The sequence below is a fragment of the Lepisosteus oculatus genome, chromosome 2 (assembly GCF_040954835.1).
Source record: "Lepisosteus oculatus isolate fLepOcu1 chromosome 2, fLepOcu1.hap2, whole genome shotgun sequence".
In the NCBI taxonomy this organism is placed as follows: Eukaryota; Metazoa; Chordata; class Actinopteri; order Semionotiformes; family Lepisosteidae; genus Lepisosteus; species Lepisosteus oculatus.
Genome location: NC_090697.1, coordinates 29619058 through 29643674, shown reverse-complemented (window position 1 = coordinate 29643674; position 24617 = coordinate 29619058). Strand labels below are relative to the sequence as shown.

Genomic DNA, 24617 nt, shown 5'->3' with positions numbered 1-24617 from the left:
AATACTTCAGTGGAAACCTCACAAATTCTATACCTGAGCATACCCAGAGTGAGTCGATGTATCTGTAGTAACTGAATGGGACCCATGAATGGACCATTCTCAGTGTGACGTTGTGCGATTGAATGGATGAGGTGGGACTTGCCAGCAGGTACCATCAGCCCATTCTGAGGTCTGATCACAGATCAGGTGCAAGAGTGACCACCTTCAACACTATATATGCTATATATATTCCTCCATGCATTCCACTGCTATAAAAAAGTCACAAACATTTACAATCACATTAAAACTGACATTGACAGGTGGACAGCCTGTTCATTATAGGAGTGGGTCTCTATAATATGAACATTCTTTCCTGGGGAATATTTTTTCAATTTTTTATTTAACGATGAAAGGATTTACAAATACAACAAATATAGTGCAAAGTTAAATCATTTACAGATATTATTTTTATATTATTAACTTTGCATTATGCCAGCATGTATGGGAGGTTATATGAAGAAATATAATCTGCAAAAACAACAAATAACCATCAATCTAGACAAAACACTGCTTCATCCTCTTTCACAGAACAGAATCGGGTCTCAATAAGGGGAGCAGTATCCTACGGTATCCCGTGACGTCTCTCAGTACTTAATCCCTCACGTTGGTCCTGAGACGTGGATGAAGTCCTAGTGCTCTGGGGCAGTGTGCTGACGGACAGGCTGGAGAGTCTGGTACTGCTCCTCTGTCAGTCTTCCTCTGTGGCTCTGGTCTCGCCCACAAGCAGACCTCCGCGGTCGAGGTGCCCATCTGAGCACCCGAGTCTCTCAGGAACTTTCATTTAGCAGAGAAAGGCATTTTAATTTTTACTTTCTTTTAGCACTTTATTTCTTTGTATTCTGTCCCTTTCTGAAGCACATTACTTTGATCTCGATTTGCACGCAAATCCTTCTGTTTTCATAAAACACCTCCTTTTCCACCCGTGCTTTCGTCAGAATGTCTTGAGTCTCAGAAACCTGATGACAGTAGATCTCAGTCTGGCCCAGGGGCTCTGAGGGTTTAGGGCTCAGGGCTCTGAGGGTTTAGGGGACCAGGGCTCTTGAGGGTTTAGGGCTCAGGGCTCTGACGGTTAAAGGGCTCTGGGGGTTTAGGGCTCTGGTGGTTTAGGGCTCAGGGCTCTGAGGGTTTAGGGGACCAGGGCTCTTGAGGGTTTAGGGCTCAGGGCTCTGACGGTTAAAGGGCTCTGGGGGTTTAGGGCTCTGGTGGTTTAGGGCTCAGGGCTCTGAGGGTTTAGGGGACCAGGGCTCTTGAGGGTTTTGGGGCCAGGGGCTCTGTGAGCCCTTTCAATCTCAAAGTCAAAGTCGGGGGGAATTTGAGTTGCTTCCTGATGAGCTTCTCAGTGAACTGGGTCATCGACCCCCCTCGCTCTCCTCTGGGACCCCGTAGAGCCGCAGGTGGATCTGATCTGATCTCCTCCTCCTGCCCTCCAGGTCCGTCAGCTTGGCCTCTTGCTGCTTCTGCCTCTGGAGCAGGAGTAAAAGCACATCGTCTGTTTTTCACCCCACGCCTCGGTCTGCACAGTGTGCTCCTCCTCCTCGTTTATCCTTTTATTCATTCTGCTCAATTCTTCAGGATAATCTAATAGATCTGAAGTCTGTCAGTTCAGTGAAGATGTTTTCGACTGAAAACTGACTGAACTCGCGGTCTGGCGCCTTGCAGACTGTTGAGCTGGGGGAAAACTACTTCAGTCTCCCTGTTCCTCTTCAGTTTCATTTCTCACTTAGCTTTGGGTGTTTCTACATCCTTTGCCTTGTTCTTCCATTATTACCCAACACTTAGTCTCTGTTTTAAATTGTATTATGTACAGTCCTGGAATGGTTGTTGTTTTATTAAATGACCGAGAGCGAGAGAAGCAGCCATTGCTGCTGGTGACGTCTCCGGAAGCCGCCGGGGAAATTTGTTTAGTTTCTTGATTCTCTAACTCCCCATACAGGTTTTGGGATTGGCTCCATACATTGATCTCAAACTTGGTTTGGAAGGGTAAATGCCTTCATGATAAAGTTCTTACACTTCAGTGTGACAAGCTCTCAGGATGCCTGTCAGTGTCAGTCAGACATGGTTTTCTGGAAAGCTCTTGAGGACAGTTTGGTTCACCCACGCTGATTGCAAGACTTGATTTACATTTCCTCAAAAATAGGCATAAATAAATTAAATCAATTTGGCCCTATAGTTTCTTTACTGCTAAAGATCTGGAGATGATCAGAACAGCTGACCAGCTGAGCTCTTAAACAGCATACCTAGTCCCCTGTCTTCGAAAATTATGCCTTACTCACTGATAATCAACCTGTTTCCTGCATGGGAGATTAGAGCCCTGCACGCTTCATCTGATATCACTGAACACAGCGAAAAGAATGAATATCCATAAGGATTAGTATAATTGGCTTCAGATACTGTACATTTCCAAAGTATAGTTCAGACAGAGGTGTATATGCTATATATAGCATTCCTCTCTCTCCAGGTGACTTTACCCCTTTCTCCTCTTTTCCCCTTTTCCTGTTTTTTACCACATGGAAAGGGTGAGAGACCCCAGCTCTTTCTCTTTCTCCCTGTTCTCCGAAGGAGAGCAGCTCCCTCCTGGATTAGCTTTCCCAAGGGCAGTGAAAGCTTCCCTGTGTGTCTCCTTACTTCTGTCTCCCCACACTGGTACAGAGACCTTGCCTCTACGGTACATTTAAAGTGCCCATTAAAACAGTAAATAGAAAGTGTCACCAACTCCTTTCGATCCAACATAGTCATTCTCTGCTTCAGAACAGGTTTTTCTCCGCACACTGAGCACGCATTTCAAGGTAAAGATTAAACCTTTGGGCATAAATCTGTCTTTATGTGTTCGGCGCTTCAGGAAAAGGTTAAGGACCCAAAACTCAGACCACAGACAACACTTTTTTTACTCCCCACCTGTGCGGGGGTCCAGTTTTGGAGGTGGGTGTGTCCCTAAATTGCATTTCACATTGTACATTCTGGTCTCCCTGAAGTTCCCTCTTAATTCAGCTGGTGCAGCAGTTTCCCTCTCCTCCCCTGATCTGTGTGAACTGGGGCTGCTGGTGCAGAATGGTGCTGTGTGTCTCCAGTGGGGCTGCTGGTACAGAATGGTGCTGTGTGTCTCCAGGTGAGGCTGCTGGTGCAGAATGGTGCTGTGTCTCCAGTGGGGCTGCTGGTACAGAATGGTGCTGTGTGTCTCCAGTGGGGCTGCTGGTACAGAATGGTGCTGTGTGTCTCCAGTGGGGCTGCTGGTGCAGAATGGTGCTGTGTGTCTCCAGTGGGGCTGCTGGTGCAGAATGGTGCTGTGTCTCCAGTGGGGCTGCTGGTACAGAATGGTGCTGTGTGTCTCCAGTGGGGCTGCTGGTACAGAATGGTGCTGTGTGTCTCCAGTGGGGCTGCTGGTACAGAATGGTGCTGTGTGTCTCCAGGTGGGGCTGCTGGTGCAGAATGGTGCTGTGTGTCTCCAGGTGGGGCTGCTGGTGCAGAATGGTGCTGTGTGTCTCCAGGTGGGGCTGCTGGTGCAGAATGGTGCTGTGTGTCTCCAGTGGGGCTGCTGGTACAGAATGGTGCTGTGTGTCTCCAGGTGGGGGTGCTGGTGCAGAATGGTGCTGTGTGTCTCCAGTGGGGCTGCTGGTACAGAATGGTGCTGTGTGTCTCCAGTGGGGCTGCTGGTGCAGAATGGTGCTGTGTGTCTCCAGGTGGGGCTGCTGGTACAGAATGGTGCTGTGTGTCTCCAGGTGGGGGTGCTGGTGCAGAATGGTGCTGTGTGTCTCCAGTGGGGCTGCTGGTACAGAATGGTGCTGTGTGTCTCCAGTGGGGCTGCTGGTGCAGAATGGTGCTGTGTGTCTCCAGGTGGGGCTGCTGGTGCAGAATGGTGCTGTGTGTCTCCAGTGGGGCTGCTGGTACAGAATGGTGCTGTGTGTCTCCAGTGGGGCTGCTGGTACAGAATGGTGCTGTGTGTCTCCAGTGGGGCTGCTGGTACAGAATGGTGCTGTGTGTCTCCAGTGGGGCTGCTGGTGCAGAATGGTGCTGTGTGTCTCCAGTGGGGCTTGGCTGCAGTGATGGGTGAAGCCGTTGATTATCTGGTATTAAAAAAATAACCATTTTATCTTGTACCTTATGTTTTTTACTTTGTTTTATCTTTGTGAAGCTCTTATCTTTTCAGGTAATTATAGCTGCTTGATAATTAATCTCATGACTGAGACCTAATGATATACAGTAGAGCTGTGATCCTAAAGGGCATTAATAGAAGACTGAAGATGTAGAGGAGGGAGACACAGAGACTGTAGGAAGAGTGTCTGGTTGGCTAACCGCTGAGATTAGTAGGAATATTATGATGTTACTGTATGTTTTTAGTTTCTTATTTTTCTACAGTGTATTAAGCCTATCTGAAGAGATGTGTTTCTTTATCCTGTCTGTGGGTCTGTAAGCGAGGCCTGCTGAGATTGAAAAGACCAGGTTGCTTCAGTGAGGTTGTCATTCAGACAACATCTGTATTCAGAACAACTGTATAAATTTTCTCTGGTTTGGAGTTGACTTGATTGTAAAGACAGTTTGTAAAGACTTTCCTACTTATGGTATTCTAGATATTCCTCTTTTTATGCAATCAATCCCAGTCTCATTGTACAGGGAGTTTCTCTGTTAACATCGGATTGTCAATCAGTAACACTCATGTTGCAGTTTTACTCATATTGTGACCCACAGCTCCCTCCAGGCTCCTGTTCCTCACCTCTGTCTTCTGTCTTGTCTGTCTGTCCTGGTCAGAGCTGTGAGGGGTCGTCCCTGTCTGGTGTGTGCTCTGGAGAATCCCCTCGAAACGAGGCACAAGAGTCCACACCTTCATTCCCATCACATGTGTTCTAACAGGAGTCTCTGTGACAGACTGTGCTTCAATACCTCATTCCTTTTCTCCACAGGTTCTCTCTCCCAGACGGCGAGCAGGAGCCCAGTGAGGAGTTTAATCACAGAGTCTCTTCATTCCTGCTGCGTCTGGGACAGCAAATACAGCACTTCAGCGATCTAGGAGATAAAAGCAATTTCCTGCTGGATCTGTATTCCCGTGTGAAGGACTATGAGTCTCAAACAGGCAGGAATGTTCTCCCAGCACTCCAGCCAGTTTTCCAGTCAGCTCCTGCAGTCTGGGTTATAGACCTCTCTGAGAGAAAGGCCTCCCTCTTCCTTGAAGTGCTGAAACTCCACACAGTCAAGAAACCAGTAGAGCTGAAGGGCTGCCTAGCTGAAGAGAGTGTAGTGAGGAGTTTCCTTCAGTGCCTGCCCTATATTTCCCAGCTGAGGTAAGTGTGTGTGTACAGTCAGTCCTCTCTGTTTGTCTCTGCTGTGTTGCTCTGTGCTGTAAGGGCAGCCTGTTCACTGGGAGACTGTAATGGGTGGTTAATTCAGTGGTTCTTAGTTTTACATTTTTAATTCATTTTTAACAAAGTTCAACCACCAGCCATAATTAAACAATAAGAGAACAAAACACATAAAAGAGCAACCTTGAATGGAGATAGTGTACAATATCATAAAGATACAGATACAGGGAATTCACCAGTATTCAATTCTCTTCGAGCTCTCTAGTCATATCTGTCCCATCTCCTTTCCCAATCCAGTCATCCTCCTCATCCGGCATAACTCCTCTCCTCTCTCTGTCTGTGGAACACCTGAAGGGATTCCACTTTAATACACTTTGACCTTTCAGGAACAATCCTGTTACAGTATCTCCACTGGCAAATACAGATGCAGCCATTCAAAGTGCGCAGCACAGACACTTACCGCGGGCAATTGGCTACGTCATCGCGCGTCATAATGCGGTACGTGATTGGTTGACCGACAGGGGCACTCGTGGTGCGTTGGTCGGTCGTAGAAAGATTTAAATTTCTTTACTGTGCCCATTTAAGTATTGAATATTTATATGGAATTTTACCTCTGAAGGGAAATCTTAGTAGCTGAGCATAAAAAGAATAGGAGCATAACGTGTGTGAAGACCATTAACTATATTAATTTTGGAACATAAACATAGAGTATTACAGTATGTAAACTGTATATGGCTAGTATTCCATTTCTCCCTAAACATTTTAAGCATCGAAATCTTTAACTAACATGTGAAATAACGTGTAGAAAAAGTGGTAGTTTTAAGCTTTTCTGCGAATACGCTCGATACCGGAGCAAACAAGCTAACTTTTAGAATTTGATTAATATGGAATTTAATATGGAATCGCGTATCTAAAGAAATTAATAATGATATAATTATATTCATTTACTGCAACACAAGAATAGTACACACTGTACAATGTCTGTTGATTTTGTATGTGTGGGGCTGTTTCACCACTCCTCACATGACCTTGCGTGTAGTGCTGTGGTCTACGTGCCTGACTCGTAAGCGACAGGTTGGCTGTTCAAATCCAGCCGGCGCCACAACATTTCTTTTAACAAACATTTCTTTAAAAAAATAAAATAGCAATATTATGGACAATTAATTGACTTTTTATATTTCTAATTATCCAACATGTTCAAATCTAAATCATTTTTAATAACAATGAATAGTCACCTTCTTTCCTTCTGACAACGGTCCCTGCTTCTGCTTCCTGCTTCTATCGTGTGTGTGTGTGGGGGGGATCCCTTTAGATCTCCCTTTAGATTTAAAAGGTTATTAATCATATCTTCAGTGTCGCATCTTCCCAGTGTAGCTGATCTTTTGCTGCCTGGGTAAACTATCACAAAGCTTTATGGAACGTAACATTTCTATTATCAACAAATTGTAAATATAATGTTTACATTGGCGTTATTAGTTTTTCAATTGAGTGTATGGAGGAGTGTCAGCTGTCACTGAGAGCAGACCCCCCCTCTTAAGCTGCGCAAACGATTTTTTAGATTTTTATAGAGAAATGGAGGCTGTACAGTATGTGTTACAATATAATATAAACATTTACTGTCAAACTTTAAATTAGCAATTGATTTAAAGACGATCTGTCAAAGTGCAATGAAATACGATATTGTTGTTTGTTAGTGTTGTTTTTATCCCGTAAAGTGCTTTGAGAAGCTCCCTTTAAAGGCGCTATCTGAACGCGCTGATTCTTATGGAATGTGTTTTCTTCTTTTTTTCAGCATGGAATAAACCTATTACTTGATTCTTATGGACACCCGGTCCCACCGGGGATTAAAAAAAAAAACATGGAATCGCGTATCTAAAGAAATAACAGTATCATACACAAACAGTAACATGTTACATTATTTATTTGGGTGTCTCCTCTTGCCAGAAAGCGCTAAATTGCATTTTGAGTGCGGCTTTTGACTTTTTTTTAAATTACAACCCATAAATAAAGCTGATACTGCTTAGACTTTTAATTATTTTAAACTGTATTACAGCAGCACAATGTGCTTTTTCACGAAACATCCTAGAGTAACGAAATGTCTTGCGTTGTACAACTTTTCAGCTAAATATATTTATCGCTTACGCCTGACATAGTGTGCCTGATGCATTAGCAAGTTAAAAGAATTGCGTCGAAAAGCCGGGCGTAACAATTGTTTCCTTTTTCTGATCACTCGCTGTTTGGATACTCGTCTCACCTGCCCTGTTCTTTGTTTTCCTGTTATTTGCTGTGTATTCCTGCTGCGATCCACTCCTGCCCCCACACCTAAAGAAGACTATTTTTTATTTCTTTGTGCGGTTCATAGTGCAATTAACCCTTGCTAGCACCTTTGCGGCCTTTTGAAAGTCTGTGCTGTCCTTTGAAAGCGTGATGATCTCTGGTTCTTTGACAAAACAAGGCTCGCCAGATAATGTGAAAAAGAAATGAATCGAAACCTGTTTTTATAGCTTTTAAAGTCGTGCAATGTGTAAGCAGGATCACATCATTATATCACATCATATATATATGAAAAATACATAATATAGCACCCAAACAAACGCAAACGTGTTTTTTAATAAAATGCTTTTATTCATTCATAATCCAACTCGCATAACTCACATTCCCGAATGCCCCCCACCCCAAAGACTAAGGAAGGACTAAGGAAGTTGTCATCAGTTGTTGAAGCTCTGTGAGCTCAGTGACTTTGAGACCACTTGTTATCCCAATTTATTTGAATCACCACAATTCAAATAGAGGAAAAAGAGCTGACTGACTGACAAGATTTAAAGATGTGGCTGTGTTCTTCCTGCGTTTGTGTTTGTCTGAGCACTGACAAAGTAAAAAACAATTACTTTTTAACAATGAAAATCTGTGTTTGTGTGTCTCTCTCTCTGTGGGCGCGGTGGGGTGCTGTACCAACTGTACAGAAAATAACAATGCCCCTTTCCATTCAACGGGTGTCTGAGTCGCTGTGTCCTATCTTCTGACAGTCGCTGTTGTGAATTTCTGTAGAGTGTATCTTATTTTTAGTATGAGATATATAAGCTCCACTAGTCAGGACAGGAGGCTCTACTGTACACAGAGGGGTGGGAGGGGTGAACAAGCCGATGCCCTGGCTTCTCTCCAAACAGCTGGATGAGCTCTTGCAGTCAGGACAGGAGGCTCTACTGTACACAGAGAGGGGTGGGAGGGGGGGACAAGTCGATGCATACTCTTAGAGTTTGATTAATAGGGAATATAATATAAAAATATAGTACTAAAAATAAGATACACTCTACAGACATTCACAACAGCGACTGTCAGAAGATAAGACACAGCGACTCAGACACCCGTTGAATGGAAAGGGGCACTTTAATTTTCTGTACGGCTAATATTAAAGCCAATACTTTAATATTCTTTTCTGTATGTTTATCAATAGTGGGTACTGGCCTAATTTGGCCCTGCACCCGTTGTTAGGTGTTTTTCTCTGCACACGGAGGATGTTTCTACAGATCTCTATGTGCAGAGTTTCTGTGGGGTGTTTGTCCCATTGAGTGTACTCCTGGTCTGTGAGGGGACCCCACACTCCACTGCTGTATAGGGCAATGGGTTGGATTACACTTTCAAATATTTGGAGCCAGATTCTTGTTGGTGGATTGATGTTGAAGAGCCTCCTTCTTATTGTGTAGAAAGCGCTGAGTGCCTTCTCTCTCAGTGCCTTCACTGCCAGGTCAAAACTCCCGGAAGAGCTGATGGTGAGACCGAGATATGTGTAGCTGGATGTGTGCTCCAATGTGTTGTTGTTAAGTGTGAATTTGTACCTGTTTCCCTGAGGTCTGGCTTTTTTCTGGAAAACCATAACTCTGGTCTTGTCCAGATGGGCTGGCAGTGCCCAGGTCTGACAGTCCTGCTCCAGCAGTGCCAGGCTCTGCTGCAGCCCCTGTTCTGGGTCCAGATGGGCTGGCAGTGCCCAGGTCTGACAGTCCTGCTCCAGCAGTGCCAGGCTCTGCTGCAGCCCCTGTCCTGTTGGCGACAGCAGTATCAGGTCATCTGTGTAGAGCAGGAACTTGATCTGTCTGTCGTAGTGTGAGACCAGGAGCCGCAGACTGTTCCAACATTCCTGCTAATTAGTTGATATAGATATTAAACAGTGTTGGGCTCAGGCAGGCCTGGGCTCAGGCTGCAGCCCTGTCTCACCTCACGGCCCCACGGCCAGTGGTGGTGATGTAATTAATAAATCTTTAATAACCAGTGAAATCCAGGAAACACTCAATGTCATTTTTGAACTTTGGAAGGGAAACACAGAAAGCCTTAAAACCTGTTAAGTTCCCTAAAGCTTTCTCAGTCAGGTATGAAAGTTTACCCACACTCCCTGCCCCCTGACCCTGTTTTGCGTCAGGGAAGACGAATACGAACCTATTTCCCTTTGAAACTAATCAAAAAAGACACACTCACCAGAGCTTGCACAACTACTGTATAACTAAAAAATATTCGGCTGAAAAGCGCCCGGCTGGGGTACGCGGTGAGGGGCAGGACAGGAGTGGTCAGGGCGGGGTTTAGGAAGGCCGCTGACTATTGCAGCTGTCACACAGTGAAAGGGGCGTACAGGCTGGGGAGATCGCCCGTTTTCCATGTAAATAGTTCCCTGGTTCCGCACCCCTCTCCCTCTCCCTCTCCAGACACAGCTGTATGAGCTCCACCAGTCAGGACAGGAGGCTCTACTGTACGCAGAGAGGGGCAGGAGGGGGGAACAAGCTGCCCAGCCGTCTGGTTGAAGCTGATACCCTGGATTCTCTCCAGACACAGCTTTTTGAGCTCCACCAGCCAGGACAGGAGGCTCTACTGTACACAGAGAGGGGGGAGGGGGGAACAAGCTGCCCAGCCGTGTGGAATGCTACAGAACCCTAAACAGACAATACACACTAGCCGAATATTTGACCAAGATAAGAAACAACAAAAAGAAACAGACCCTGAAGAAGTACAGGCTCAGTGACCACAGCCTGGCCATAGAAACTGGGCGACACAGGCAGACCTGGCTGCCCAGAGAGGACAGGCTGTGCTCCCACTGCCAGCAGGGAGAAATAGAGACAGAGGTGCACTTCCTACTGCACTGTGACAGATACTCTGGGATTAGAGAAACATTCTTCCCTAAATTCAGAAATCTAATCCCAGAGTTCTCACACCTGCCAGAATCACAATGGGTCCCAATCCTACTGGGAGAGGGAGGAGGGAACTCAGTGGAACTGGCAGCCCAGTATGTGATCTCCTGTCACAGCCTAAGGAACAATGAGCCTGTCTCCCAATAATGCTCATTCTGTCTACAGTATATTTCAGTATTTTATCATATGTCTTTGTTGTAAATGTCTGTAATACAGTATGTCTGTAGATTTGATATTACTTTTATTTTATGTTTTGTTTCATGTGAATTTCATTATTTTATTTGCTTTGGCAACACTGATTGTACCCATCGGTCATGCTAATAAAGCACCTTGAATTGAATTGAAATTGAGAGAGGGCGAGCGAGAAAGAGAGACATCAATCAACGCTATTATCATTTCAGGGAAAGATATTCTGCTCACAATATGCATGAAGGTGTGGCTTTTAACAGCAATTGTAACAGCTCTTTTCCATTATTAAAAGGTCTAAATATTCCACTGTAACAAGAAAAGGAAGTAGATTACATAGGTCTTTATAGAATACATGCATTTAATTTACTGTCCTCAGATGGCTGTTTATTCTCATTATGAGAGCTTGCTTTGTTGGAATTAGCTTGCTAATCCAACTGAATAAATTATTTTTTTCCTCAAATATAACAAAGAAAATTATGTTTAGGGAGAAATGATTTTTTCAAAGAAATGTTTGTTAAAAGAGAAGTCATGGCACTAGCTGGATTTGAACAGCCGACCTCTCACTTACAAGTCAGGCACTTAGACGACCATACCACTCGCACAGTCACATGAAGAGTGGTGAAACAGCCCTACACATACTGTATCTAGAGACATTGTACACCTTGTACTATTGCGTTATAGTACATGAATATAATTATATCGTTATTAATTTCTTTAGATACGCGATTCCATATTATATTCCCTATTAATCAAGTTCTAAAAGTATGCTTGTTTACTCCGGTATTGAGCATATTCGCAGAAAAGCTTAAAACTACCACTTTTTATACACACTTTATTTCACATGTTAGTTAAAGACTTTGATGCTTAAAATGTTTAGGGAGAAATGGAATACTGGTGTGTATTTTTTCTTTAAAGTACCGAGACTAGCCATATACTGTATACAGTTTACATACTGTAATACTGTATGTTTATGTTCCAAAATTAATATTGTTTATGGCCTTCACAAGTGTTATGCTCCTATTCTTTTTATGCTCAGCTACTAAGATTTCCCTTCAGAGGTAAAATTCCATATAAATATTCAATACTTAAATGGGCACAGTAAAGACATTAAATTACTTGCGGTATCATGCGGTACTATACGAGAATATACGGTAACTTGCGTTACACCGGGAGAAGCGCACCGCAAAATAATGCGGTATCGCCCGCTTGTTTTGAATGGCTGCATCTGTACTCTGCAAGAGGTGACCATAATTTAAGGAAATATCTAGTTCATAACCATACTTAGCTTTTCATGGGAAAGTGCACTAAAAATTTATCCATACCAAAGTGTAATAATTTTTTCTTAATCCAGTTGAGTAAAATACATTTCCTAGCTATAAGTCTTTTACTCAGAAGCTGAAAATGCACAGTGTGGAGGGAGTTGTGTTACCATTTTAGAAGGTAAACCCAAGAATAAAGAGCTCAGGGTCCTTTCTTATTTAACATGACAAATACCACTCATTTCCTGGAGAATAAAGCGCTAGAACTGTGAAATTAACATGCAGTCCCTAAAGTAATGGAAATACGTTGCTGGATAGCCACAACATTTAACACTTAATGGTGAAGTGGCATCAGTTTTTCTGTTTTTAAAGTGTTATTGTATAGTGTGTGAAAATTGATCTGACAGAATTCACAGCCTCAAGCCAGTCATCCTTCACTGAGATCCCTTTCCCATTTCTGAGTGAGCTCAGCTGTGGCAAGTGAGTATAACACGGAATAGAGGAAGAAACAAAATGTCAGACTTGTCCCTAAAGAACTTTTCTACATCGCTGTAAGGAGAAATATCAAAGGATGAAGGCATCTTCGTAGTGATGAAGTGTAGCACTTGCAGAAACCCCCAAAAGTTATCTGGCGGAAGATTCAATTGCAATTGTAGTTGGTGGAAGGACATTCAGGTGCCGTTCTTCAATAATCCCCAGTCTTCTTCTGGATCTTTATCTTTACAACCCTCAGACAACCCCCATGAGTAATCCAGACTTGCCAGCTGAGTGGCCTGTGGTGCGAGTGAGGCCAGGCAGCCTGTAGTTCTGCCCTGTCGATTTTTATAATGGCAGGTTTCATTTCCAAGCCCAGCAGGGAGGGCAGGCCCGATTAAAAAAACTGGACAGGCTGCCACCCCTCTACTCCTTTAAGACCACTAATCAGTATATTATTTCTTTGACTGCCGTTTTCAAGATCCTCTATGCCAGTGGTTCTCAACCTGCGGCCCCCAGTGTCCGACCCCTTTTTAATAAGTTACATTTGTTTGCAGTTGATTCCTCTGATAAAAAAATAATAAAAAATAGGTAGAACTTGCAGCCCCACTAAGAGTATGTTTTAGTCACGTAAAACCATTTCTGAAGAGATTAGCTGGTGATGAGATTAATTTTCATTAATCTTTAATTTCATTAAAGTGCTGCACTTAGGCTTTAACACGCGTCACTAGAACACACTTTCATATTGCCTTCACCGTCCTGCCCCTCGTACGTCTGAGTGCAAAGACTAGCCCGCTCACAGCAGGGTTGCCTAGCCTAGTAGTCTGCTAGTTTGTATGAAAAAGAAAGAAAAATGGATAAGTGTCACGACCACCAGCCTGCCCAGACCAGCCCCCAGGAGAACTAATCAGTACCAGCAATAGGGCGATAATTACAAGCGCCGCCACAGGTGTTAACTCAACATCAGACGCCCTACCGTGCGGCAGGCTGCACTATTTAAGGCTCTCCAACCCACGTCTTGCTGCTCGGTATTGAGTAAACTTCTTTAGAGCTCTACCTAGCGATTTCTATACCCTGTGACTACTTGGATTATTGACTACCCCTTTCGTCTTCGGACTTCGGATCTCGCCTTGCTACTCGGATTGTTTGCCACCTGTGTCTTTGCCGGATTTCTACCTACCTTCCTCCCTTCGACCACGATATCGCCTCTCAACTTGGATTGTTTGCCACCTGGGTTTGACCTGGTTTTCGACCTTCCTTTCTCCCTCTCACTAAGAACTCGTTCCTTGTTTCGGATTGTTTGTTGCCGTGCCCCCCACCTACTCCTGCGTCTGCACAGGATCCATATCTCCTCTTTAGAGTATCCTGACAATAAGTTTGTTGTAAGGGCTGTTAAGAAGCTCTTCCCTCAGTCTCAGTCCCAGAGACGTTTATGAGTTGTGTTCTGCGTAAATCAAGAGTGCAACTGACCAACTAAAAATTAGAATATTACTTGGTTGAAGTGGGGGCTCTGCAAAAATGATCCGCTAGGGTAAAGAGCATCTTGTGACCCTCTCGCAGTGTGTCTTATTTATACTGCAGTTTGATCATCTCACTGAAAAACGTTGTGGGTTGGGTATACACACAGTATAATATACATATTTCTTATGTAAACAGCTTTTTCCAGAACATGTCATTTTAAATTGTAACTGTGTACCTTCACAATACAAGTCATTATAACTGATTGACTTTAAAATGAGCTTCCCCAAAGTGTTTACTTTCCAGCTCTATTACATGTACATGACACTTCCCTGTCTCTTGCATTACTGTATCTCAATATCATGAATTGTTAAACCCTTGAATATACTGGATATATACAGGTGGTATTTACAGGTGATGCAGCAGTTTCTGTTTCAGGGGAAGGTTTCTGGTGTGGATGATTACTGTAAGCAGTTGAAGGAGCTGGGAACAAGAAGGGTGTGCAGATTAGGTGGTCAGCAGTATGAGATGATGGTGACAGTCAGGGAGGAGGGTACCAGTGGAGGGGTCATCCTGTAAGGTGGGCAAGTTGTCATGTATGATCCTGGGAATAGAAAGGATGTTATGGAAGTCCACTTCATCAGTTCATAGTCATTGGAGTCTGAGGAGCTGTGAACAAGGGAGAGTTTTTAGTGTGTGTGTGGGGAGGAAGGAGCTGTACAGGAGAAAGCTGTGTGAGTCAGTGACTGTGTTTTAGACAGAGATTTGTGAATGGTTAATGTTCAGAAATGGACCCTTAGTGGAAGATGTGTTATTTTACATTCTAACTGTATGCTCATCATACTAGTGATCATACTTGATTTTTTTTTTAAATTAGTTTCCCCCAAGTGTTTGCTCTCCAGTTCTGTGAAAAACCGTACATACAGTTGTATTCAAAGGTTTGGGCACCCCTGGCCAAATTACATGTTTTGTTGATTTTCTAAGTGAAAAGAAGTTAACGCAACCTCTGCAGCGAACAAACTTAAACTTGACATATTTCTGCAAATATTACTATTTGATCAATTGAACAGATTGAAAAAAATAAACCATTAAATGTGGCATGTACAAAAGTTTTGGCACCCTTCCAGTTGATCTCCTAGTGTTATTTTTTTGTATGGTCTCAGAACTTAATTGACTCGTTAGGCCTTAATCTAAGTCAGGTGATGACAATTCCAGAGCTTCGTAAATTCTCTGACTCTTCGAACCTCTCAGGAAGCTGTGCTTACACTCAACAACCATGGGCTCCTCTAAGCAGCTGACTGAGGACCAGAAAATAAAGATAGTTGACTCTTACAAAGCAGGGGAAGGCTATAAAGAGATATCTAAACGCTTCCAGCTTGCAATTTCCACTGTCCGAAATGTCATTAAGAAATGGAAGTTAAGGGGAACTGTTGAAGTCAAGACAAGATCTGGAAGACCAAGAAAAATCTCCGATAGAACTGCTCGTAGACCAGTCAGGAATGCAAAATAAACCCCCCACATCACTGCAAAGGACCTGCAGGAAGGTTTAGCTGTCAGGGGAGAAGTGGTGCACCGGTCCACTGTGCAGCTTTCCTTGCACAAACATGATCTGCATGGAAGAGTCATCAGCAGGAAACCTTACCTGCAATCTCATCACAAAAGTCAAGTTGTGTGGTGTTTTGTGAGTTTTGGAACCAAGTGCTGTGGTATGATGAAGTTAAAATTGAACTCTTTGGCTACAATCACCAAAGGTATGCTTGGAGAAAAAAAGGAGAAGCATTTGAAAAAAATAGCACCTTGCCAACTGTTAAGCATAGGGGTGGAGTTATTGTACTTTGGGGCTGTGTGGCAGCCAGTGGCACAGGAAATATTGTGCAGGTAGAGGGAAGAATGGATTCTACTACGTATCAACAAATCCTGGAAGCTAATGTCCCACAGTCAGTGAAGACACGGAAGCTGAAAAGAGGTTTGACATTACAACAAGACAATGATCCAAAACATACCTCAAAATCAACCATGAACTACTTCAAGAAATGAAAGATTAAGGTTTTGGAATGGCCTTCACAGTCCCCAGACTTGAATATTAATGAAAAGCTGTGGGTAGATCTCAAACACGCAGTGCATGCAAGACGACCTGAGAATATTTCTGAACTAGAAGCCTTCTGCAAGGAAGAGTGGGGGGAAAATTCCTAAAGCAAGAATAGAAAGACTGTTAGCTGGCTGCAAGAAACGTTTGGAGATTTCTGCCAAAGGGGGTGTTACTAAGTACTGACTGATACTTTTGACCAAAGCTTTTACACATGCCACATTTACTTTTTTTTTCAATCTGTTAAATTCAGCAATTAAATAGTAACTGTGCATTAACATTTGCAGAAATATGTCAAGTTTAAGTTTGTTCGCTGCAGAAGTTGTTAACTTCTTTTCACTTAGAAAATCAACAAAACATGTAATTTGGCCAAGGGTGCCCAATCTTTTGCAAACAACTGTACCACTTCCCTTTCTCCTTAGTGTGACTAATGATCTAAGTGTTGTGAAAATGTTCAAACTGATATGCTCTCTTCAGCAGGATCCCTGGCCGTGGTCACACAAGTTTGCTCTAGGAGTCCTGTTAGACAGTGAGACTCAGTGTTTCTCCCTCCCGGTGTGCTCTGCAGTCTGGCCTGGTCCAGCTCCTCACACACAAGCCTGTCTCACACAGAAGAGTCAGAGAAACAGCAGTGAGGCCCTCAGAGGAAGAGTGCGGTTCATGATATTCATTGCGCGTTTTAATCCAGACGGACGACACAGATAGGGTTGCGTTGAGTGTGTCCCTGTGATGTGAGCTGAACCTGCTGATGCTGTTACTGCTGTGTGTGTTAATGTTGTGGGTGTATTTCAGTGTGGTTTTCACTGTGGGTAGTGTGGGGGAGTTTGGCTTTTTGTTGCTGTCGATACAGCAGGAATTCAGACAAAACCTTTGGAAATATGGCTAAAAGTACCAGTGGAACACTGTCAAAGGACTGATGTTGTATGAAATATTCAGTCTAGAGTCAAGGGAAACAAGCTTATGTGTTAGTGTTTCCTGTGTTCTCCAGAATATTACAACCCGGGGATGTCCAACCAGTCAATCGCGAAGTGCTTGCCAGTCGATCGATTGCAAGAATGTTTGGCAATAAATAAATGGGCTATTTAACTATTTACTTTTTTTGATAGCCTAAAAATTCATTCAGATCTGTGCATGTAATGTCATACATTTTTCTGCCCTTGTGTGTGTTTAACCCTGGTCGAATGGGTTGTAAAAGTCTCTTCCCTGAGTGCTGGCTGACACTGGAAAAAAGGCTGCAGGAGCTCCGTAAATAAAGAGTGTTGTGGGCGCTGCCCAAGAACGTTCTCTTGGCTATTGCGGCACGAACCCCACATTCACTCTGTGCATAGTGGAGCAAAACAGACTGGCTGTGACAAATTCACCAACAGTTTGATTAGTTTAATTGCCTTTTTGATAGTTGTAGTGTTTGAGCGAAAATGATAAAGCAAAGAGACTGAAAACTTACCGTTACCACAAGGAATGGGAGCATGATTATTTGTTGTACTTTCACATTCAAATCTGCAATGCTAGCGTCTATGTGAAAAAGGGAAATATAGAACAACATTTCAAAACTGCACACAAAACTTATGATGTGGACTTTCCCGCTAAACGTGAGTTATGGAAAAGAAAAGTAGAACATTTTAAATGTCAACTAGCAGCAGTCGGCAAAAAGTCATTCAGGGATTGAGAAATAATAAAAAAAAATGTTTGCTGAGGCTGCTGACTTGTTATTTGGAGATTTCAAAAACAAACATTTTTGGCCAGGTTCAGACAGCTGTTGCCTGAAATCAAAGAGTTTCTCAAGTCGTCTAAACATGAATATGCCCAATTAGAGGGTGACCAGTGGCTTCTGGATTTAGCATTCTTTACAGACTTGATTGAACTGCTGAATGAGCTGAATGTCGAGCTGCAAGGACAAAATAAGTGTCATCGACATGATCAGCAGTGTCAACACGTTCAAAAAAATGACAAGTGTTTTCAAGTAAGCTTCTCAGTGCCGATGCTCACATTAAGGTAGGATATTCTTTTTTCTAAAATGGGGAACATAACTTGTTCACTGTAGCATGAGTCACTTGCTTTTATTTGCTGTCACTGTAGTGATGGATATCGTTATTATACTGATGTGACCACAGTCTGTTTATCCTATATCAGAGCTTCAAATTAACACTGGTAGACTGGACTGGCAAATGAAAAAATAGATCTTACATTAAAAAAGTTTGGGCACCCCTTTTAAAACCCTTCTGCTCCCAGCTACTGGTGCTGTCCCAGCAGTTAACTCAGGTCCTAGTAGGGCTGGGCGATATATAAACAATTTATCGATACCTATGTTAAGAATCTCTCACCGACTTAATTTTGCTGATCTTGGTATGTTTTGAAGAATGAAGAGATAAGACAGATGCCCGGGAAGTGAGATAATATCATTTTCTTGTTTTTGTATGTTTTTTGCAAACTATACAGTCTAGTGGCTTGACGTAGGCTTTGTGCTCAAATGTATATAAAGATGCTGCCTGTCCTTGGTCAGTAAGATAAGGGGCATGTATTTGGTAAGCTGGCTGTACGCCCAGAATATGAAAAGAACTAACTGTTGTCTAGTCTGCAAATTAGATATAATTAATTGGCAGGTGTTGCTGTTTCATCAGTTGTTTAGAATATGTCATAGTAACTCTTTGTGTTTTAAGGTATAAAGGACCATCTTCAGCTACTTATTTTCTGGTGGTCTGGTGGTTGCAAGCCAGACTTCCATAAAGGGACTTCTGCTTCACAGACACCTGAACTTTGTCATTTGTTTGACACTACAGTTTGATAAAAGCTTTCCCCACTGTGAGCTTTCATGAGCGGTCCCCTTAAAAAACTACAACACCGGGTAGTCATATCCAGTCACATGCTTCTGCCTCGACCACCCTTCGCTCTTCATTCAAAACACAGAGAAGCGTGCCGGGCGTGAGACAACACGAGCGCTCATGCTGAACCCAGGCAGGCAGGGAAGACTCAAGTACAAATGAAGACGAGCTGGTATCTAAAAAAGATGCCGTGTTGATCGTTTGGTCAATATCTGGCTTCAGCAAACAGCAAACTGAACAAAGAGAAGTCAGATGTAAACTCTGTCGGAAAACCGTTTCTGCGCCCAAAAGTAACACAAGCAACTTGTTTCATCGCTTGAAACACAACCATGTCGTGGAATACGAAGAGTGCGTGGCCAAAAAAGAGAGAGAGACTGACAAGCGCACTCATGGCCGATGTGACAACGTGGGGCAGGGTTAGAGAGGGAATATGACAAGACTTGACCAAGAGTTTTGAGAAGTCTCTACACTGTCTGCTGAAGTTTGCAGTTTCCTCTGCCCTGTTCCAATGAGATCAGGTTTTAGGGGTTTTTATAAAACTGGGGCACTGATGAGCTGGGCTCCTGTGTGATGAGGTCAGCTGTGGATGATTAGCTCACTGCTCATGGTATAACAGGGTGTAGAATCCTTTGTGTTGTTGCTATGGAAGAAATATTAGCGAGCAAAGGAAAGCTCAAAGTATTTGGCTGATCTTGGTGTAAAGTGGAAGCTACATTCTGTGCTGCTGATAGTCCTGAAAGATCCCATCTTGTGGTGACATGACACCATGAACTGTCACGATAGACATTTACACACGATGCCCTCCACACATTCAGCTCCAGCATCAGGTCTGGGGTTACTGTAGAGAAGAGTTGGAGTTAATGGGTAGTGGAGGGATAGAGTAGAGGAAGGTGAAGACTCAATACCACTCTTTACACCCTCTCCTCTCACTGTGTTTTCAAAGCTCATAGTGGTGGATATGAACAATCCACAATGTGTCAAGAGTAAGGATGTTGAGATTAACCTGTTTCACTATTAACCAAGATTAAAAACGTCACGGTTTCCAAACCGTGAGAATTTTAGAAGCTAAAGTAAAGTTCCATGGTGCCCTGAAAAATTCCTCTCGCGAATGAGTCACGTGTGAGTGTGGTGTGCCTGGCTCAGCTCAGCTGGCTAGTCCAACAACACCTTAGTTAGCCTTCAGAGAGCAGACGTGCTGTGAAAATGACAGAGGGACATGACATCTCAGCTTTAAATCCGCCAAAAAAGCACCTTAAATCGGCAGTCTGGGAGCATTTTTGGATATCTAAAAAATGATCAGGGGGTAGTAGAAGACGACAGATATCCTATTTGCAAAATGTGCCAAAAAAAGTGGCGATGAAAAATGCAAACGCATCTAATCTGCTTTAGCGTCCCTGTGATCACCATCCATCCCTTTATACACAAGTCAAGGTAAAAGAATAAACTTGCTAACGTTACATTAAGTTGGGGCTCGCCCTGGCTGGAGCAGTTCACAGTGGAGCAGTCCTCTGTGCGTGTTTAACGTTACTTTCGTTTTCATCCAAGTCGATTTTGCGGTGATGCCTCTGTCACTTATAAACACTTTTCCTATAATTGGTGCTCGCCACCAGTCCATCCACTGGCCCTGGCGTTAAAGTAAATACACAAATATATTTTACTGACAACGAGTGACGAAGTTCAAAGTGAGGAGAGGGACGGGCTGAGACGGACCTCTGAATATTTCCATTTGCCCTCTATAAATTATTTCTGTATATTTTTATATTTTAAATATTTTATTTATTTTAATGTATTCAAAAGGTAGTTACTGTATTATTTTGTTTCCAAAGGCAACTATAGTGAATTCTTAAATGTGCCTACTTTTCATATTTATGTTTTTAATATAAAGAAGGCTTACATGTTTTATTTGTAGGACCGAAAGAATGTTATGAAAAAAACAATAAAATGTTTTATTATGCCATGCTTTGTATCTCATAATAAAATTACCTGAAAATAAATCGTGAAACTGTGATATTTCCTGAGACTGTAATCGTACCATCAAAATCTCACACCGTGAAATCCCTAGTCAAGAGTGCACTCCTGTTGTGAGAGCTGTGCTCACTCCCCTCACTCCTCCTTCACACACTCTTCTCTGTTCCCTCCTTTCAGGGGAAGATCCCCATTCAGGGAAATGGCTCCTTGTGTCTGAGAGTTCCTGCACAGCAGCCACTGGAAACACAGCTGAGAGAAATGGGCCTCAGTCTGTCTCCTCCTCTCTTTCAGGTTCTCTAAGAGGATACAGGACTCTGAGGAGCAGAAACACAAAGCCATTTCATTCCTGCTGGATCTGTGTCTGCAAGGAGCAGAGTGGGAGACACAGACAGGAGAGAAGGTCTTGGAATTGTTATCATCAGTGTGCAGCTACACTGACTTTCCTTTCAATATTCCTTACAATAATGCGCCTCAGTGTGATTTCCTGCTGGATCTGTATTCCCGTGTGAAGGACTATGAGTCTCAAACAGGCAGGAATGTTCTCCCAGCACTCCAGCCGGTTTTCCAGTCAGCTCCTGCAGTCTGGGTTATAGACCTCTCTGAGAGAAAGGCCTCCCTCTTCCTTGAAGTGCTGAAACTCCACACAGTCAGGAAACCAGTAGAGCTGAAGGGCTGGTCAGCTGAAGAGAGTGAAGTGAGGAGTTTCCTTCAGTGCCTGCCCTATATTTCCCAGCTGAGGTAAGTGGGTGTGTACAGTCAGTCCCTTAATATTGTATCGGGTCTCCTAACAGTCTTCTCTGTTCAAGACTAAAGAGACTCAGTTCCTCCAGTCTGACAGTGTAGGACATTATATTCATAATTTTGTGATCAATAAACTAGTCTTGGAACTGTATCATTGTTGATAGAACAAATCTTGATTTTAATTTTACAGTAAATTTGTATTCTAACATACTGTTTGACTTTTTATTTCTTAACTTGGAAGTAAGAGGCCCCTGGTGTGACAGTCCCACCCTTAGTTTACATTTGTTATCAACATGACCCTGTGATATTTTAGTTTATTTGCATATTAACTAAAGTCTGCTTTTCCCAGTTGATCAGTGAGAGATCTGTGAGTTCAGCTGTATTTTCAGTCTGTGTGTTTGTCCTGGGAGAGACCCTGTGCTGGAATACAGCCCTGTCCCTGATCCACAGTGGGATTGTGTTCCTAAAGCTCCAGTGTCCCAGCAACTGGAGTGCAGAGAGTGAAGAGCCAGGGTGTGTGAGAGTGTCTATGGGGAAGGAGTGTGTGAGGAGAGCTGAGGGAGAGTGTGAAGAGTCACTCCTGTGGTGAGAGCTGTGCTCACTCCCCTCACTCCTCCTTCACACACTCTTCTCTGTTCCCTCCTTTCAGGGGAAGATCCCCATTCAGGGAAATGGCTCCTTGTGTCTGAAAGTTCCTGCACAGCAGCCACTGGAAACACAGCTGAGAGAAATGGGCCTCAGTCTGTCTCCTCCTCTCTTTCAGGTTCTCTTGGTGGATTCAGGACTCTGAGGAGCAGAAACACAAAGCCATTTCATTCCTGCTGGATCTGTGTCTGCAAGGAGCAGAGTGGGAGACACAGACAGGAGAGAAGGTCTTGGAATTGTTATCATCAGTGTGCAGCTACACTCACTTTCCTTTTGATGATTTTTACAATAAGGAGCTTCAGTGTGATTTCCTGCTGGATCTCTATTCCCGTGTGAAGGACTGTGAGTCTCAAAGAGGCAGGAATGTTCTCCCAGCACTCCAGCCAGTTTTCCAGTCAGCTCCAGCAGTCTGGGCTATAAACCTCTCCAAGAGAAAGGCCTCCCTCTTCCTTGAAGTGCTGAAACTCCACACAGTCAGGAAACCAGTAGAGCTGAAGGGCTGGTCAGCTGAAAAGAGTGAAGTGAGGAGTTTCCTTCAGTGCCTGCCCTATATTTCCCAGCTGAGGTAAGTGTGTGTGGACAGTCAGTCCTCTCTCAGTGTGTCTCTGCTGTGTTGCTCTGTGCTGTAAGGGAGCCTGTTCACTGGGAGACTGTAATGGGTGGTTAATGATCAGACAGCTGTGTGTGAACATTGAGAGACAACAGACAGTATTTTAACTTGTCTGTCTCTCTCTCCTGGGTCTACAGCACAGGCAGGGTGTAAACCAGGACACTGTCTCTCACACTGAGCTCATGGGACACACAGCCCATGTGACACACAGCTCTACTGCAGTGCTCTGTGTGTTGTACCTCCTCATGTTTTCAGAAGATTAACACACAGACTGCATCCTCAGGCCCACAGAGCCATCTGGGACTTCAGCACAGAGTCAGGCTGAACACCAGATGGACACTCTCTATAAGCTTTCAAGACAATAATCTATTTTATAGTTTACATTTCTTATATATTTAATGAAACATGGTGGACAGACACAGTGAGCTAGATCCAAAGAAGAGTCTTGCTGGATTATTCCAAACCAGGAAAGCTTGTGAAATTTTGGGGAGCACACACACACACCTCTTCTAACACTTGGGATTGTTCTGAAGATGTTGGGCTCTACGAAACTGTGTTCAGAGGTGTCATTAGAACACAATTGTGTCCCAACAGCAGCACTTTTTACCTGTGATGATATCTGAGGCTCTGGTCTCTCATTCAGATCTCTAATACTGACGCTTCGACACCAGAAATGTTTTTAAATGTTTTATTAGAAAATTTCTGAAGTTTTAACAATGAATACAAACTAAGAAACACAAAAAACAGCCAAACACTGAACCCAAAGCTATGCCTTTTTACAGTGTTCTTGTTGAGATAAGATTAAATAAGAAATACAGTCACACATTGTGATGTAACTCATCACAAAATGATTGGATGTATAACATAATCTGGAATTAGTACATACTCAAATTCAGTTTCCTGTGTTGGTAATGTTGTAACAGAAAAATAGGTTCTGTATCCCGAGATTAAGTTAAACAGATGAGTTTATTGCATGCAAGGAACAATAAAACCGAAGTATTGTTCAAGGTGCCGGTACAAAACTTCCAGTTTATATAGCCCTTTTCTGCCGCTTCTGACATAGCTCATTATTATGGTAAAGGGGGGAGGTCACAGTATTTGGAAAGTTCACAGACTTTGGCCAAATGGTCAGTGTTAGTTTCCCTTCCCTGGAGGTTTCCTAGCTGGCCTCTGGAATCCTTATCAGTTATCGCCCTTTCCTTCCATAACTTCTAGCCTGTTACCTAGAAGTTCAGTCCTCATGCAGAAAGGGCTCAGTTAACCCCTTCTTCACATCTTGTATCTTTCTTCAGTAACTTTCCCAATACTGGGGTGGTTTGATCCACCCATTGCTAGGGGCTCTTATGTCAACAAGAGAGCTCTGTGAAGTTGGCGCCCCTACACACATCACAATCACTGAAACCCACCTCATTCATTTTATTCAGCAGTAGCGCTACGCCGGAAGCAAACCAAGTTTCTTCCCCCTAAAGAGTGACTTGTTCTGACCCGCGGCCACCCTCTGTGCACAGAGACTTTCTACTAGTCAGCCGGACTACTAGTAAATCCCTGAGAGAGACACTGTCGCGCGTCGCTGACAGCAGAAATCTCTCCCCCTAATTTCTCTAACTGGGAACAGCATCAGGACTGGCACCGAGCCAGAGTGTGGCGACTGGACAGAGCCTGCCAGCTGGTCTTTGGTGTCCAAGCCGAGAAATACGAATCCATTTGTGGATGAGTAACCCAATGTTCTACACTGCATCTCGAGAATTCAATTGTTACCTCAACACAAGTTTATATCAATTTAATTCATATGAGTAATGTATTTACTTTTGAGTAGCTGATGTAGAATTCATATTCATGAGACTGATTAACACTCTTTCTGCTT

At 43.4% G+C, this 24617-nt stretch overlaps 1 protein-coding gene across 4 annotated transcripts in view; it reads left to right on the top strand.

The window, feature by feature from the left end:
- The window catches only part of LOC138245180 (uncharacterized), a 106129-nt gene that overhangs the window by 18284 nt on the left and 63228 nt on the right, over window positions 1-24617 (top strand). For 2 of the 4 annotated variants that reach the window (XM_069199160.1, XM_069199162.1), the window contains exons 5-7: window positions 4935-5312; window positions 21049-21495; window positions 22262-22708. In XM_069199160.1, coding sequence (XP_069055261.1) covers window positions 4935-5312; window positions 21049-21495; window positions 22262-22708 — 1272 coding nt within the window. The remainder of the gene's footprint in view (window positions 1-4934; window positions 5313-21048; window positions 21496-22261; window positions 22709-24617) is intronic. The other 2 variants (XM_069199163.1, XM_069199161.1) reach the window with 2 other exon arrangements.